A 12,587-nucleotide genomic window follows, 5' to 3' on the forward strand; every position below is an offset into this window, starting at 1 on the left:
GTTTTTCTTTCAGAATGGAGAGGTAGGCTTGGATATTTTTATTCTCCTTAAGGTAATGTTTGCGTTGTGGGACCAGTTAGCTTCCTCTCTTCAGCTGTAAGTATATTAGACAAATAGAACCCATTTTATATAATTTGAATGTACTTCTTATTGATATTTTTTTGTGTGATTTGGAATTTCTTAGCAGATTGAGCTAAATAAAATTGGAAAGTAACTATATCTTTACCATTTTACATATGGATACATACACATACATATGTGTGTATATATAGATAAAGCTAGTTCTATCTATATCAATATTTAGCTGTCTATCTTTCTTTCCACATTTGTTGATTAGTTCCATTTTTGTCTTTGCAGTGCCTTAATGGTCCCAGTGACGTAGGTTCGACTCCAGCTCCCTGTATCTGTCCTCCAGGAAATCCAGGACTACAAGGTCCCAAAGTGAGTAATACAAACCATACTGTTTTTTGTTAAAAGTCAGTATTACTCAAAGGCAGAAATTCTTAATTGCCATTGACCCCATTGTGAAGTTCCCTCCTACTGCCTTACAACCGTTAAAAACCTGAGTATTAGTGTGGTTTCTAAAAAGTGTATTCTATTTGGAACTGTGCTTTTAAACTAAAACTGATCCCACTGATACACATTAAATTGAGGTCCCATTATTGTTTTTTTTTCCCCAAATACTGCTATTAGAGCCCAAGAATGATATTTCCTTCCAACCTGGTTAAAAAATAAATGAATAAAAAACAGCTGTTAAGTTATACTTTAAATTTTTAAATATCTAATTTGCCAAAATGATTTTCAGATGAAAAACATGAAGTAAAAATGTTTGACTTGACTTTAATATTGTTTAATGTCTAATTCTATAAATGGAGGCATATGTATTTATTTCATTTAAACATAATAATTACTTTTGGAGAATATTTTTTGGTCCAATTGTATTTAATTATTTACATACATATGTATATATACATATTCATATCCTTGGAGCTATCTTGTGCAGGGTTGTAGCTAGTTACTTTTTACATAACAGTATGTTCTGATATATTCTTATGCTATTAAATTTGAATGCTACTAAGTTGATGCTTATTATAGTATCACTTAGATATATGCTAAGATCCTAAGAAATTGTTTGTCCACTCTAGATAAATTTTGTGCATTAAATATTATTTAAAAATACTCCTTACATAACATAAAAATGATATCTAACTTCAAAGAAGGTCTAATTCTGTAGACAAAAAGAATGTTTGTGTGTTTTGACACCTTCTTATTTGAAGTGACCATACTAATTTTTGTTTAATACGAATTGCAAGTTTCATTTGGACTGAATTTTAAGATTGTTTTAATACAATGGCTAGTTTTCAAACTACTGATGTAATTTATTTCTAAAAAAATTATTGGTTCATATTAATTAAAAGAATGGTAGATTTCATTGTGACATATTCATACATTCATATAAAAATGCGATCCATTTCACTACCCAGCATGTGATCTAAAATCATTAATTTCTTCCCATCTTTTTTTTTGCATGTTTTTCCATCATTTCCATGCCTATCTGTTGAACTTAAGAAATAAATGTAGTTTAATAAATGTATGTTCAATAACTCATTCCAAATAAACATCTATTTGACTTGGAATTTGACTGCAGTACATACCATGTAAATCGTTTATTATTGTCATTTATTTTTAGATTGCATTTAGGAAAGTTAACCCAAGTGTTCATTAGTTAAAGTTACTACATATTATTTAGGGTGCTGTGATGTAAGAGAGAAACACCTACACTTCTTAGAAGAAGACACTTTGTAAAACAGATGAGTATGTTGTACCAAAAGATTCTTTATTAAAAATATTTATATAACTATTCACCTTGGAATATTATACATAAAAATAGTTTGATTCTCCAGAGATATAATGGGGAAATCATAAACCCATTGTGTCTAGCCTTTCAATGGTCCTTTCCTGCCTCCCAGGGAGGCTCAGGCCATCTCCATGGACTGTAGGGGGCTGCCTGCCATTAGAGAGGCACTTGAAGACTCTGATGTTTTTGAATAATTAATTTCTGAACTAATAGGTACCTCTTAGTGTAACTTAATTTTATATTTTCACAGCAAATTTTTTAGCACACCATTGTTTTATCTGGTCAAGCCTTTAATTTCCAGTTTCTCCCAGTTTCACGTGTTTTTCATTTTCATTCTCTTTTCTTAGTCATGATCTATCCCCATTGCCACCTACTACTTTAAGTGAAATTGCAGTTTCCACCACTCTTGAAATTGGCGTGCCTTCTTGATCTGCTTTCCATTTTGTTCAGGAAATCTGGCAGGATTACAGGAACGAACACTCATTCTCTTTCTCTCTCTCTCTCTCTCTCTCTCTCTCTCTCTCTCTCTCTCTCTCTCTCTCTTCCATCCTTTTAGGGCTTTTTTTCCCTGGAGGTTGTTCCTTACCCAGGTCAGGGACCTATATGTGAAAAACAGAAACCCCTAGCAACATTTGAGTTGCACATCTTTTAGAGATTTTTTAGCTTTCAATATCAATCTGGTTTTTATTAGTTCAACAGAGCCCAAACTAAAGCAGGTAAGATGATTGTATTTTAGAGTTCACTGAAGCTTATTGGCTATTTTTGTTAGATGGTTTCTGGAAAATTTTGCCCGTGTCCATCAAACAAAGTCACCTGTGAGAAGCAGATCTAGCCTTTCTATTAGCCAGAAATAGGGTTCTGGGAGCAGAGTTCATCATGAGACTGAAACAGAGGAAGAATTCCTGGGTAAATAGGAGGATAAACACCTATTTTAGATAAAGAAATTTGTCTACTTAAAGCTCTGTCAATTTCTGAAAAATATCCCAATCCTGTTGCAAAAACAGGTTCAAGTGATTTTGGCACTCCACACTTATCATGGCATTATAACTTTTCATCAAGCGTCAAAAAATACACCTGTCTTTGGACATTTGGCCCATTAATTTCAAATAAAGAGAATGAGTAAATTAATGGGATAATCAATTTATCAGGATAATTCTTACACACAAGCACTTCTTTTGTTTACAGTGAAGGTTAATAAGAAGGAAATTCTCCTTGGAATTCTAGTGTTAGGCACAGTGCTTCATAGTTACGATTTTTTATTGAATGAATTATGGGATCATTGAAAAAATAAGATTCCCCCAGTCCCCCCAGTTATCCTATATGAACTGTCTCTGTACTTCACAAAAGCTGAGGCATCCCCAGTATGCAAGTGACTTCCTTTCAGATGCCTGTACATGTAAATGATACTTCTTTCCCTATTCCACAGTGATAGAAACATTTGTGAAAGCAACCTCCTCACATTTGTTCTAACTTAAACGTTAAAATTCGTTCAGAAGTGGAAAGAAAGCATTTTCCCTTCTTTTCCAGGTTGGAATAATTTCTTAATGACATCTTTGCTCAGAAATATCTCTTTTGCTATAGTCATCTTCCTGCTGAGGCTTTTGTTTCACCCTAATAATTCTATCAATTAGAGATTCCTTTGGACTATTGAAGTTCCAAAGTCTCTTTGAAACTTTTGGGGGCCACTGGATATCAACATTCTTATGCTAATTTTTATAGACTTGATGAATTCTTTGTAACCTGAAGAATGGATTTCTTGAGTGCCAAGGAAGGGAAAACACTGGTTGTGGAGAATGGTAAAAATCAGTTTTAGTTCACATATACCCAAGGAGGCCAGAGTGGCCTGGAGGCTTAAGGATTTTTGAGAAGAAGGCTTATAAACATGGTTAAGGGCTTTGTTTCAGATGCACAACTTGAAACATCAGCTTACTTCTGCAAGCACAACTCCATTTCTTACATTAATGGTTCATGTTTATACTTCATAAGTGGCCTTATCCAGAGATGTTTCAGCTTAGTCCCTGATGGTTCCACTCCTGTCAACAACTTAAAAATCCTATGCCACAAATTCATTTCAGCATAAATAAGTATTCCTTTTCAGTGGAGCACATATTTTTAAAATTCAAAATGTGCAAATGTTTCAAGTAAACTAGAAGAAAAAGGATTGGGAAATTTAGTCACAGTTGTATAATAGTAAGTCATATGTTTAATTTAATGTATTTGGATTTTTTTTCAAGTTAGATTTTAAAGTGGTCCATATGTCTGATCAACATATGCATTTGATCATGTGAGCAGGAATAATAGTGCTTAGGAGTATAGACTGTGGAACTGAATTGGCTGTCTTAGAATGTCATCTTTGCCACTGCTGTGTGACCTTGGCAGATTACCTAACCTCTGTGGGCCTCAGTTTCCCTAGATAGAAAAGTGAAATAATCAAAGTACCTTCTTCATAGGATTATTATGAGGGTTAGCTAATTTAATGTATGTGAATCTTTAAAGCAGTGCTCCGTATATAATAAGCAATAAACAAAGATTAGGTGTTTGCTTTAATAGTAATAAAATAGAATTTTATTTTAATTGGTCTTCTTGCTAATCAGTTAAAGTAGTTTGGGCTTTATTCTTTAAGTTTTATGGGAACAACTCTAAACCTACCTGAACTTTTGCAAATAATTCAGTGAGGGAAACAGTCAAAATTATCCATAAGATTTACCAGCAATAATACAATCAGCTAAAGAGATTAATTTCCCTCATGCTGGTGTTGATCACTGTTATGATCATAGATAGATCCGGTCTGACTGGATCTATCTTGTGGGTGATATTTTCTCTTTGAGAACTTAGGTTTCATCAATGTAAATCATTGTTAATATGTTTTATACTTTTATGCAGCATAAAAGCACATGAGTGGCTTTTCTTCTTGTGCCAAAATTTATTTCAGCTCATCATAATAATGATTAAACTTTCCAAATCCTTTTGATTTCCCAGGTTTTGCTGATAGTTAATATTCTGCAATGTAAGTAGGTTGTTGACAGATTTGATTTTAAATAAATCAGTAGAATATATTTATTGAATCTCTACTTGATACCCAGCATTGCACCAAAAAAAAAAAAAATAGAAATTATAGACCTTCTTTTCATGGAGCCTCACTCCAGAGGATAAGTGAAGATTAACAAAGGGAAAACTTTGAGAAGACACTAGGTGTGAAAAAGTGATGTGATATAAGAGCTGCCATACTATTTCAATAGGAAAAGAGAGAAAGACACCAGGAGAAAATAGTGACATGGACACTTCAATGTCAGAGAAGTTTGTCTTATTGATGCCTAAGTGGAAAAGGAGAAAAATCTTTTTTTCCCAACAGAAAGTTAAGATGGAATTTGTTGAAAGGCAGGAAGTCCACTCTGAACACGGGTCAGGACGGATGGTCCAGAGGCTGGAGGCTAGTGTGAACCTTTTCAAATAAGAGAAATTCTAAATCCCTAGAGACCCAGAAAGTTGCTCCCTAACACACAGCCAGAACTGCAAGCCCTTGAATTAGAATTACAAATTGTCTTTCCTCCTGGATTTATAGCTCTTCTCTCTCTGTTTGAAAAATGACATTTCCTTCTTCTCAGCCTTTCCTCTTGCTAAGCCTTTGGAAGGGCCACTGGTAAGTGAATAGCCCGGCCATCCCTTCTTTATGGGTTCCTGAACAGAGTTCACATAGTTCTTTCCATCTTTCCTGTTATGTTTCAGGAACATGCCTCCGTAGCCAGGAGTCCAAAGTAGTTTTCAGATCAGCAAATTTGGCTCTATAAAAGTAGTCTTAATTGCCAGAGTCCTGTGTGGATGATTTCTTGATTCAAAACAAGGAAGAGTTATTATTGAATGGAATTAGTTCCCTTTGCAGAAGTTTACTGATACTGATGGTGGAGACTTCATATTTTCCAGAAGAATGTCCCATATGGACTTCATGGACTCAGAGATGGACGAATATTACTTTTGAAGTATTTCTTAGAATTAAGTTAGAAAGCACCTTCGCCTCACAAGAAAAATGGTTCTTTAATGCTATATTTTATGGTTGGTGACCATCTGGATGATCAGTACTGGCATAGGACAACATGCTGGAATTCTATAGAATGTGCTGGCCTCACTACTATGTGGAAAGCACAGTGTTCTTGCAAGATCTCACGTTTGTGAGGACAAAGACATTTCTTAATTTCTTAGGCATTAGATGCACTGAAGGACTATGAAGATTGGGACTGAGTTGTCTGACCAGGGACCTGTTTTCATGAACATATTCAAAGTTTGGAGTTTTGACATTTTTCTCAAATGCGATATAGGCAGAGTATTACATTTGACACCATTGAAAGAAATGATTGCCATGAAGCTTTAAACCTGAGTCCCATGTGTGAGATCACATGGATTTGGACATTTTTAAAAGTGTCCAAATATAGCACAGTGCTTTATCACTGTGCTATATTTTCAGCCCTTTTTAAAATTTTGAGACAGGGTGTCACTAAGTTGCCTATACTGGCCTTGAACTTGCAATCCTCCTGCCTCAGCCTCCTGAATATTATTGATTACAGGCATGTGCTAGGCTTGTGGACTGTTCTTTAAGTAATTATTTTATGAACTGAATTATTACATTATAGGGTATTGGTACCTGGGGTGCAACATTCATAACAGAGTTAAATCTATAGACTCAAGAGTCAAATATTGCCATCATGAAAAACATTTGCTGTGGCACTGTGCAATCTGTTCAAAATCCAAAAAAATGTATCCTCCCATAAATGCTGACATTTTGCTCCAGGAAAAAAAACACTTCACTTGTTATACCCAGCATTCTCACAGAAAAAAATCATTTAGTTTTATATAATTAAGGCATTATTTTTTAAGGTAGGTATTTAAAATGAAGCATAATTTTCTTAAGTCTGTTTTGAAATGTCTTCTTTAAAAAAAAATCTACAAAATGCTTCAAATAATAGAACTGATTTCAAACCTTTATTGGCCCTGACTGCAGCAATGTGGTTGGATGTTTTGTATTGAGAAACTTTTTTTTTCCCCCTGTCTAGGGTGACCCTGGACTGCCTGGGAACCCTGGCTACCCTGGACAACCTGGTCAAGATGGTAAGCCTGTGAGTACTGAAAGCTTAGTCATCTCCAGTACTGGGATTATAGTGTCAAAGTAAAAATTGCACTGGGCACAGCTAAACAGGCAAAGATGACTTTATTCAAGACTACTGCCCTCAGGGAGAGAGAACTGGCTCAATGCTGCTGAAACAAAGGGAGAGAAAGGTTTTAAATGCTGGGCACGCTAGTAGAAAAGTACTGGAGGACTTAGAAGGAAGGTAGGGTTTTGAGATGGAACACATTGAGTTATTCCTCAATTTTTCAAATATTTTCTTCCTTGATTAGCCCACCTGTATTTGCTTCTATTTGGCACCCATTAAAGATAGTCTCCAGCTTTGCAAGATCAGGATGCTGTCTTCCCTGAGGATGATATAAAAGGATGGCAAGGAGGTCCTTGAGAAGCCATTCCTGGGTTGTAAAACTAGTAAGAAGCTATTAAAAAATTTGTATTTCAAAGAGAGGCCTAATGTTGAATCATTTTCTAAAGTAAATGCTCTAAGAAAAGCAAAGTCAGGTAGAATAAGAAAGATAGTGACCTAAATTTAGTAAAAGTGAGGGAAACATTACAGTCAGCTTGGCCAAAGAAGCAGCATTGTTGACACAGGGTTGCCTGGGGATCAGATTTGATGAGGTCCCTTAGAGTGCTTTGTAGCTACAGATGGCGTGTGAGTGCAGGCCTAGAGCAGGCATTGTGCTCCTCTGTGCTGTTCTAGACACTTCATGATCCTACTTCATGATTATATACATCTTTACTACAATGAAAAATATTGACCAGGGACTTTCAGTATCATGATAAATCCTTTTGTCTTTTCTTTTTATGTATATGGAAGTTTTCAACTTAAAAGTCTTTTCAAAGGTGATGTCATTTTTTAAGAATATATGCGCTGAAGCACACTTATAATCTGATTAAATAAATAATATTATCTAAGGTTCTAAGAGAAATTTAGGGACACAGAAAGGGAATGTAAATCAACTTTAAAGCATTTTATGCAATATTTATAGATAAGTCATCTGTCATCATGTTTGCAGAAGTAAATAAATATCAAGAATTAGCTTTGGAATATTAAAAAAATAGTTTTCACCAAGAAATATTTCTCCTGAGAGACTTTATCATGAAGGAGTGGGAAGGTTTGTACTGTGAGTCAATAGTTTTCAGGAAGTCAGACTTGTTGGCAAATTCCTGCAATCCTAGTGGCTTGAGAGGCTAAGGCAGTAGGATTGCAAGTTCAGAGCCAGCCTCAGCAACTTAGTGACACCATAAGCAACTTAGTGAGACTCTGTCCCCAAATAAAAAAGGCTGGGGTTATGACTCAGTGGTTAAACACCCCTGAGTTCAAACCTTGGTATAAAAATGGTGATGATGATGATGATTATGGTGGTGGTGGTGGTGATGATGTTGTTCAATGAAAGAGCCAGAGGCCTAATGTTGAATCATTAAGACTCCTATCATCAGGAGAGTTACTTAAGTCCCTGAGAAAAGTTTGCTAATGGATTTAATACAAAAACAAAACAAGACAAACAAGAACAACAACATAAAAGAAACTAGGCAACCTTTGAAACTGTGTTAATATACTGAGGCCTTTGACCCCAGCATTGCATGGGAAGGGCTTAGATAGTAGGTGAGCCCCTCTAGAGAGGTAATAGGTAATAAAGGAATGGTCATTGGGAACTGCTGTATGATTGGAACTGTGCTGCTCAGCTGACCATGGCAACCAGGGATTTTGAGAAAGGAAGTGACTTAACTGGGTTTACAACTTCAAAGGATAAATATGAATATTACCTGGAGAGTAGCTTACATGGGGGCAGGTGTGAAAAGAAGGAGATCATGTGGAGATTATTTCATGATTTCATGATTCTAAGTAAGAGGTAAGAGTAGTGGACTAGAATGATGTGGCAGAAGAGAGAAGTAGTCAGATTCTGACTTATCTTCTCATTTAAAGCTGATCACAGTGCCAACAAATTTATATGTTGGGTATGTAAGAAAGAGAGATGTTGAAGAAGTCACAAAGGATTTTAGTTTGAGTAACTGGGTGAATTGTGGTGTCATATACTGCCCTGGGCAAGGCTGTGGGAGATGTCACTTTTGTGAGGAGTATCAAGAATGCATTTTTGGACAATTGGAGAATCCAGTTGTGAGTCACCATATAGCTGTATTCAAGGTCATGGGAGTAAATGAAATCATTTAGGGAATGAATACAGACAGAGAAGAGAAGGGGGCAGTGGACAGGGCTTAGGGCTTAGAGGAGCAAGAGGCAGAGGATCAGCCAAGGAAATAGGAAGCACTGATCAGTGATGCAGGAGGAAAACCAGGAGAGTATGGCATCCCAAGGGGTGGAAGCATTTCAAGAAGGGAGTGTTCAGTTGTGTCATTGTTGTCAAGAGGTCAGAAAAGTTGAGGCTTATGACTAGACTGTTGAATTTGCTATATGGACGTTACTAAAGGCCTTGATAACGGTGCTTCTGGTAGGATGGTACAAAAGCTGGATTGGAAGAGATACATGGGAAGAGTAGGAGATGAAATGGTAACTGAGTATAAATGTTTCTCCTAAGGATATAAAGGGGAGCAGAGAAATGGAGCAGTAGGATAGGGATGACGTAGGATGAGAGTAGATTTTTTTTAAAGGTGGGGGTGTTGTAGCAGTTTTATCATGATGAAAATGAGGTAAAAAGAAAAAAAATGGGAGATTTGAGAGACATTTGTAGGAAAATGAGTAGATAAGAGGGCATTAGCTTCAGTTAGGAAACAAAAGTTTCACCTTGATAAGAGGATGGACAGTTAAACTTTTATGTGGGTACAGAAACAGCTAGAATGTGTATTTTGGGGAAGAGGTTGGTACAGAAACAGCTAGAATATGTATTTTGGAGAAATACATGGAATATGTATTTTGAGAAAAATTATCAGACTACTTATATTGAATTCAACTCAACTAAAATAGAGACATAATATCTTTGCTTTTGGATTTATCTTTAGCTTCTGTTTTGTGGCAACATTGCCTTGGAATTTCTGTTTTAATCCAACCTTTATTCACTTTAACCTAAGCTGTCTTTATGATCTTGTGCATTTTCTCACTGCAGTTCCTAGTCCCACTAAGATACTTCCCTGAGCTCCTATGTGAGTTCTGCCCTAATCACACTTGGATAAGATGATTTTTATAAATATGAGCCCTCCTGCCTGGAGATCCCTTTTCTGGGCTCTACTATTTTTATGACTGGCAGCTGAGGTGATGAACCAAATTCAAAACAGGTAGACTTTACAGGCTGGCATGTCACCTGTCAACACTGCATAATGTTGTGGCACATCCCTGACAGCACTGGTAAATTATTTCAGCTTTTGCTTTTTTCAATGATAAGAAAATCCTAGGCAATGTTGGGAGGTGAGGCCCTCCATGGGTTATCAGCTCTGTTTGCTTTAAAAATTTTTTTAAAAATCTTTCCTTGAATAAAGTGCTAGGGATTAATTACAGTTAGCTTCATATAATAAACTTGGATATTACTCTATTATCTGACTTAAGATATAGAAGACTTATTTCCTCATCTAATTAAGCACCTGTGTAGATATGTTTTTTTTTTAATTTTTTTATTGTTGGTTGTTCAAAACATTACAAATTTCTTGACATATCATATTCCACACTTTGATTCAAGTGGGTTATGAACTCCCACCTTCACCCCATACACAGATTGCAGAATCACATCAGTTACACATCCATTGATTTACATATTGCCATACTAGTGTCTGTTGTGCTCCGCTGCCTTTCCCATCCTCCACCATCCCCCCTCCCCTCCTCTCCCCTCCCCTGTGGCATTTAGATATGTTTTGAATATATGTATATGTGTATAATTTTATGTTAGGTATATCTGTGCAGTATCTGATAGTAAAATCAAAGAATAAAAGCAAGCAACTGTGGTGAGCAGAATCATGGTCCCCTACATGTTCACATCTCAAATTTCAATACTCATGAAAATGTTATCTTTTATGCAGAAGATGTTGTGAAGATGTGATTAATTTAAGGATATTGAGATGGAATCATTTTGAACTATCTGGATGTTCCAGTGTAGTCACAGGTTCTTTAAAGAAGAAAACAGGAGTGTGAATCAGGGAAGGGTTTTTTGATGATGATGATGATGCAAGCAGAGATCAGAGTGAGGTGCCCAGGAGACAAGAGATCAAAAGAAGCTTCTAGACTCTGGAAAAGAGACGGGATGGATTCTCCCTTAGAGCTTTCAGAAGGAGCAAAGCCCTACTGACACCTTGATTTAGCTCCATAAGACCTCTTTCAGACTTCTGACCTCTAGAACTATAAAATAATAAGTTTGTGTTGTTTAAAGCCACTATGTTTGGGTTAATTTGTTATAGCACCAATAAGAAACTGAGATATCAACCCAAATCCTGTTTTCCCCTAAGTCTGACTTTTTTCTTAAATTCTCCCCACCCCGCCCCCATTTCTCTCTCTCTGCAGGAGATGTGAGATTGGGTGGCCAAGCAGGAAGAGAAAGCAAGCCTGTGAGTCAGAACAGCTGAGGGTCATTAGAGTGTGTCCAGGGCCAGCAACCAGCTGGAGTGGGAAGGTGTGGGTGGAGCCTCTGGCTGGCTCTTGAAGCCATCTGGACCAAGGAAACTTGGATGGAACAGTTTGCAGGGAATTCTGCTTTGTTTGGATTTGGTTCTGTACAATCCCCCTCAATAAGCAATTTGAATCTCTTTCACACATTATAACCAAGCCAAGTCAATTGGAGCTTTAAATAGTAAATTATTCCACTCTGGAGAAATACTAATTTTCATAAGGAAAGTGCATTCAACCAAAATTTTAAGAGTGATTTCCAATCCTTCCATTTCTTTCTCACTTCTCTTTCAATTCACTAACTTCTATAGTGCAGTGTCTGAGCATATTAATATTTATTCTTTTACTATGACAAAAGGAAAGATGGGGAAAATATTTACATAGTCTGCTAGGTAATTCAGGGTGGTACTACTAAAGACATTATACTGATAGGACATTGATTGTTAAAGAAGGCCATATGTGGAAACACAAATAGGACTAGTTTAAGATTTTGTAAGAGTTTATATTTTAAAAGTGCTTGTTTCTGTTTTCTGTCATTATTGGTCATTCTTCATGAAGTACTTTATTAAAAAAAAAGCCCTAGCTAGTAATTGGGCAAATCTGGGGCTGTATTGCTGTTTACAGAGTTGCTTTGCTTTTATGGTCTTCAGTTCCTTCATCCAGGAAATGAGATGATAATGCCTGGTAAGCACTAGTTTCTCTCTCAGCCTGAGATTTTTGATTCCATGAAGTCTATCATATTTATAAGATACAAAGATGAGATAGATGAGGCCATAGAATACTGGAAATGATTTTCCATATCAATGGTATTAAGAAGTGAGTTGGGGAGAATGACAGCACAGTGCTATCAGCAGACAAAACAGTGGGTTGGTCAATAGATGATACCCAGTGGTTCAGTACCCTCTTTCCCTTGCCCTCTTCAAATGTGCCTCTGAGTAGGCTAGAGATACCAGAGATCCTAGCTTCCACAAAGAAGTGATAGTCAGGAGAGGTGGGGAATTGAAAAAATTATATGACTTGTTAAAGTATAAAGTACATTTGGGAGAAGGTTAGTAGGAAATGAATTT

General features: G+C 36.3%; 1 protein-coding gene across 1 annotated transcript in view; it reads left to right on the plus strand.

The window, feature by feature from the left end:
• The window catches only part of Col21a1 (collagen type XXI alpha 1 chain), a 169,689-nt gene that overhangs the window by 80,020 nt on the left and 77,082 nt on the right, over positions 1 to 12,587 (plus strand). The window contains exons 9-10 of the mRNA XM_027938296.2: positions 358 to 441; positions 6,904 to 6,966. Coding sequence (XP_027794097.1) covers positions 358 to 441; positions 6,904 to 6,966 — 147 coding nt within the window. The remainder of the gene's footprint in view (positions 1 to 357; positions 442 to 6,903; positions 6,967 to 12,587) is intronic.

This window comes from Marmota flaviventris, chromosome 6 (assembly GCF_047511675.1).
Source record: "Marmota flaviventris isolate mMarFla1 chromosome 6, mMarFla1.hap1, whole genome shotgun sequence".
Taxonomy (NCBI): Eukaryota; Metazoa; Chordata; class Mammalia; order Rodentia; family Sciuridae; genus Marmota; species Marmota flaviventris.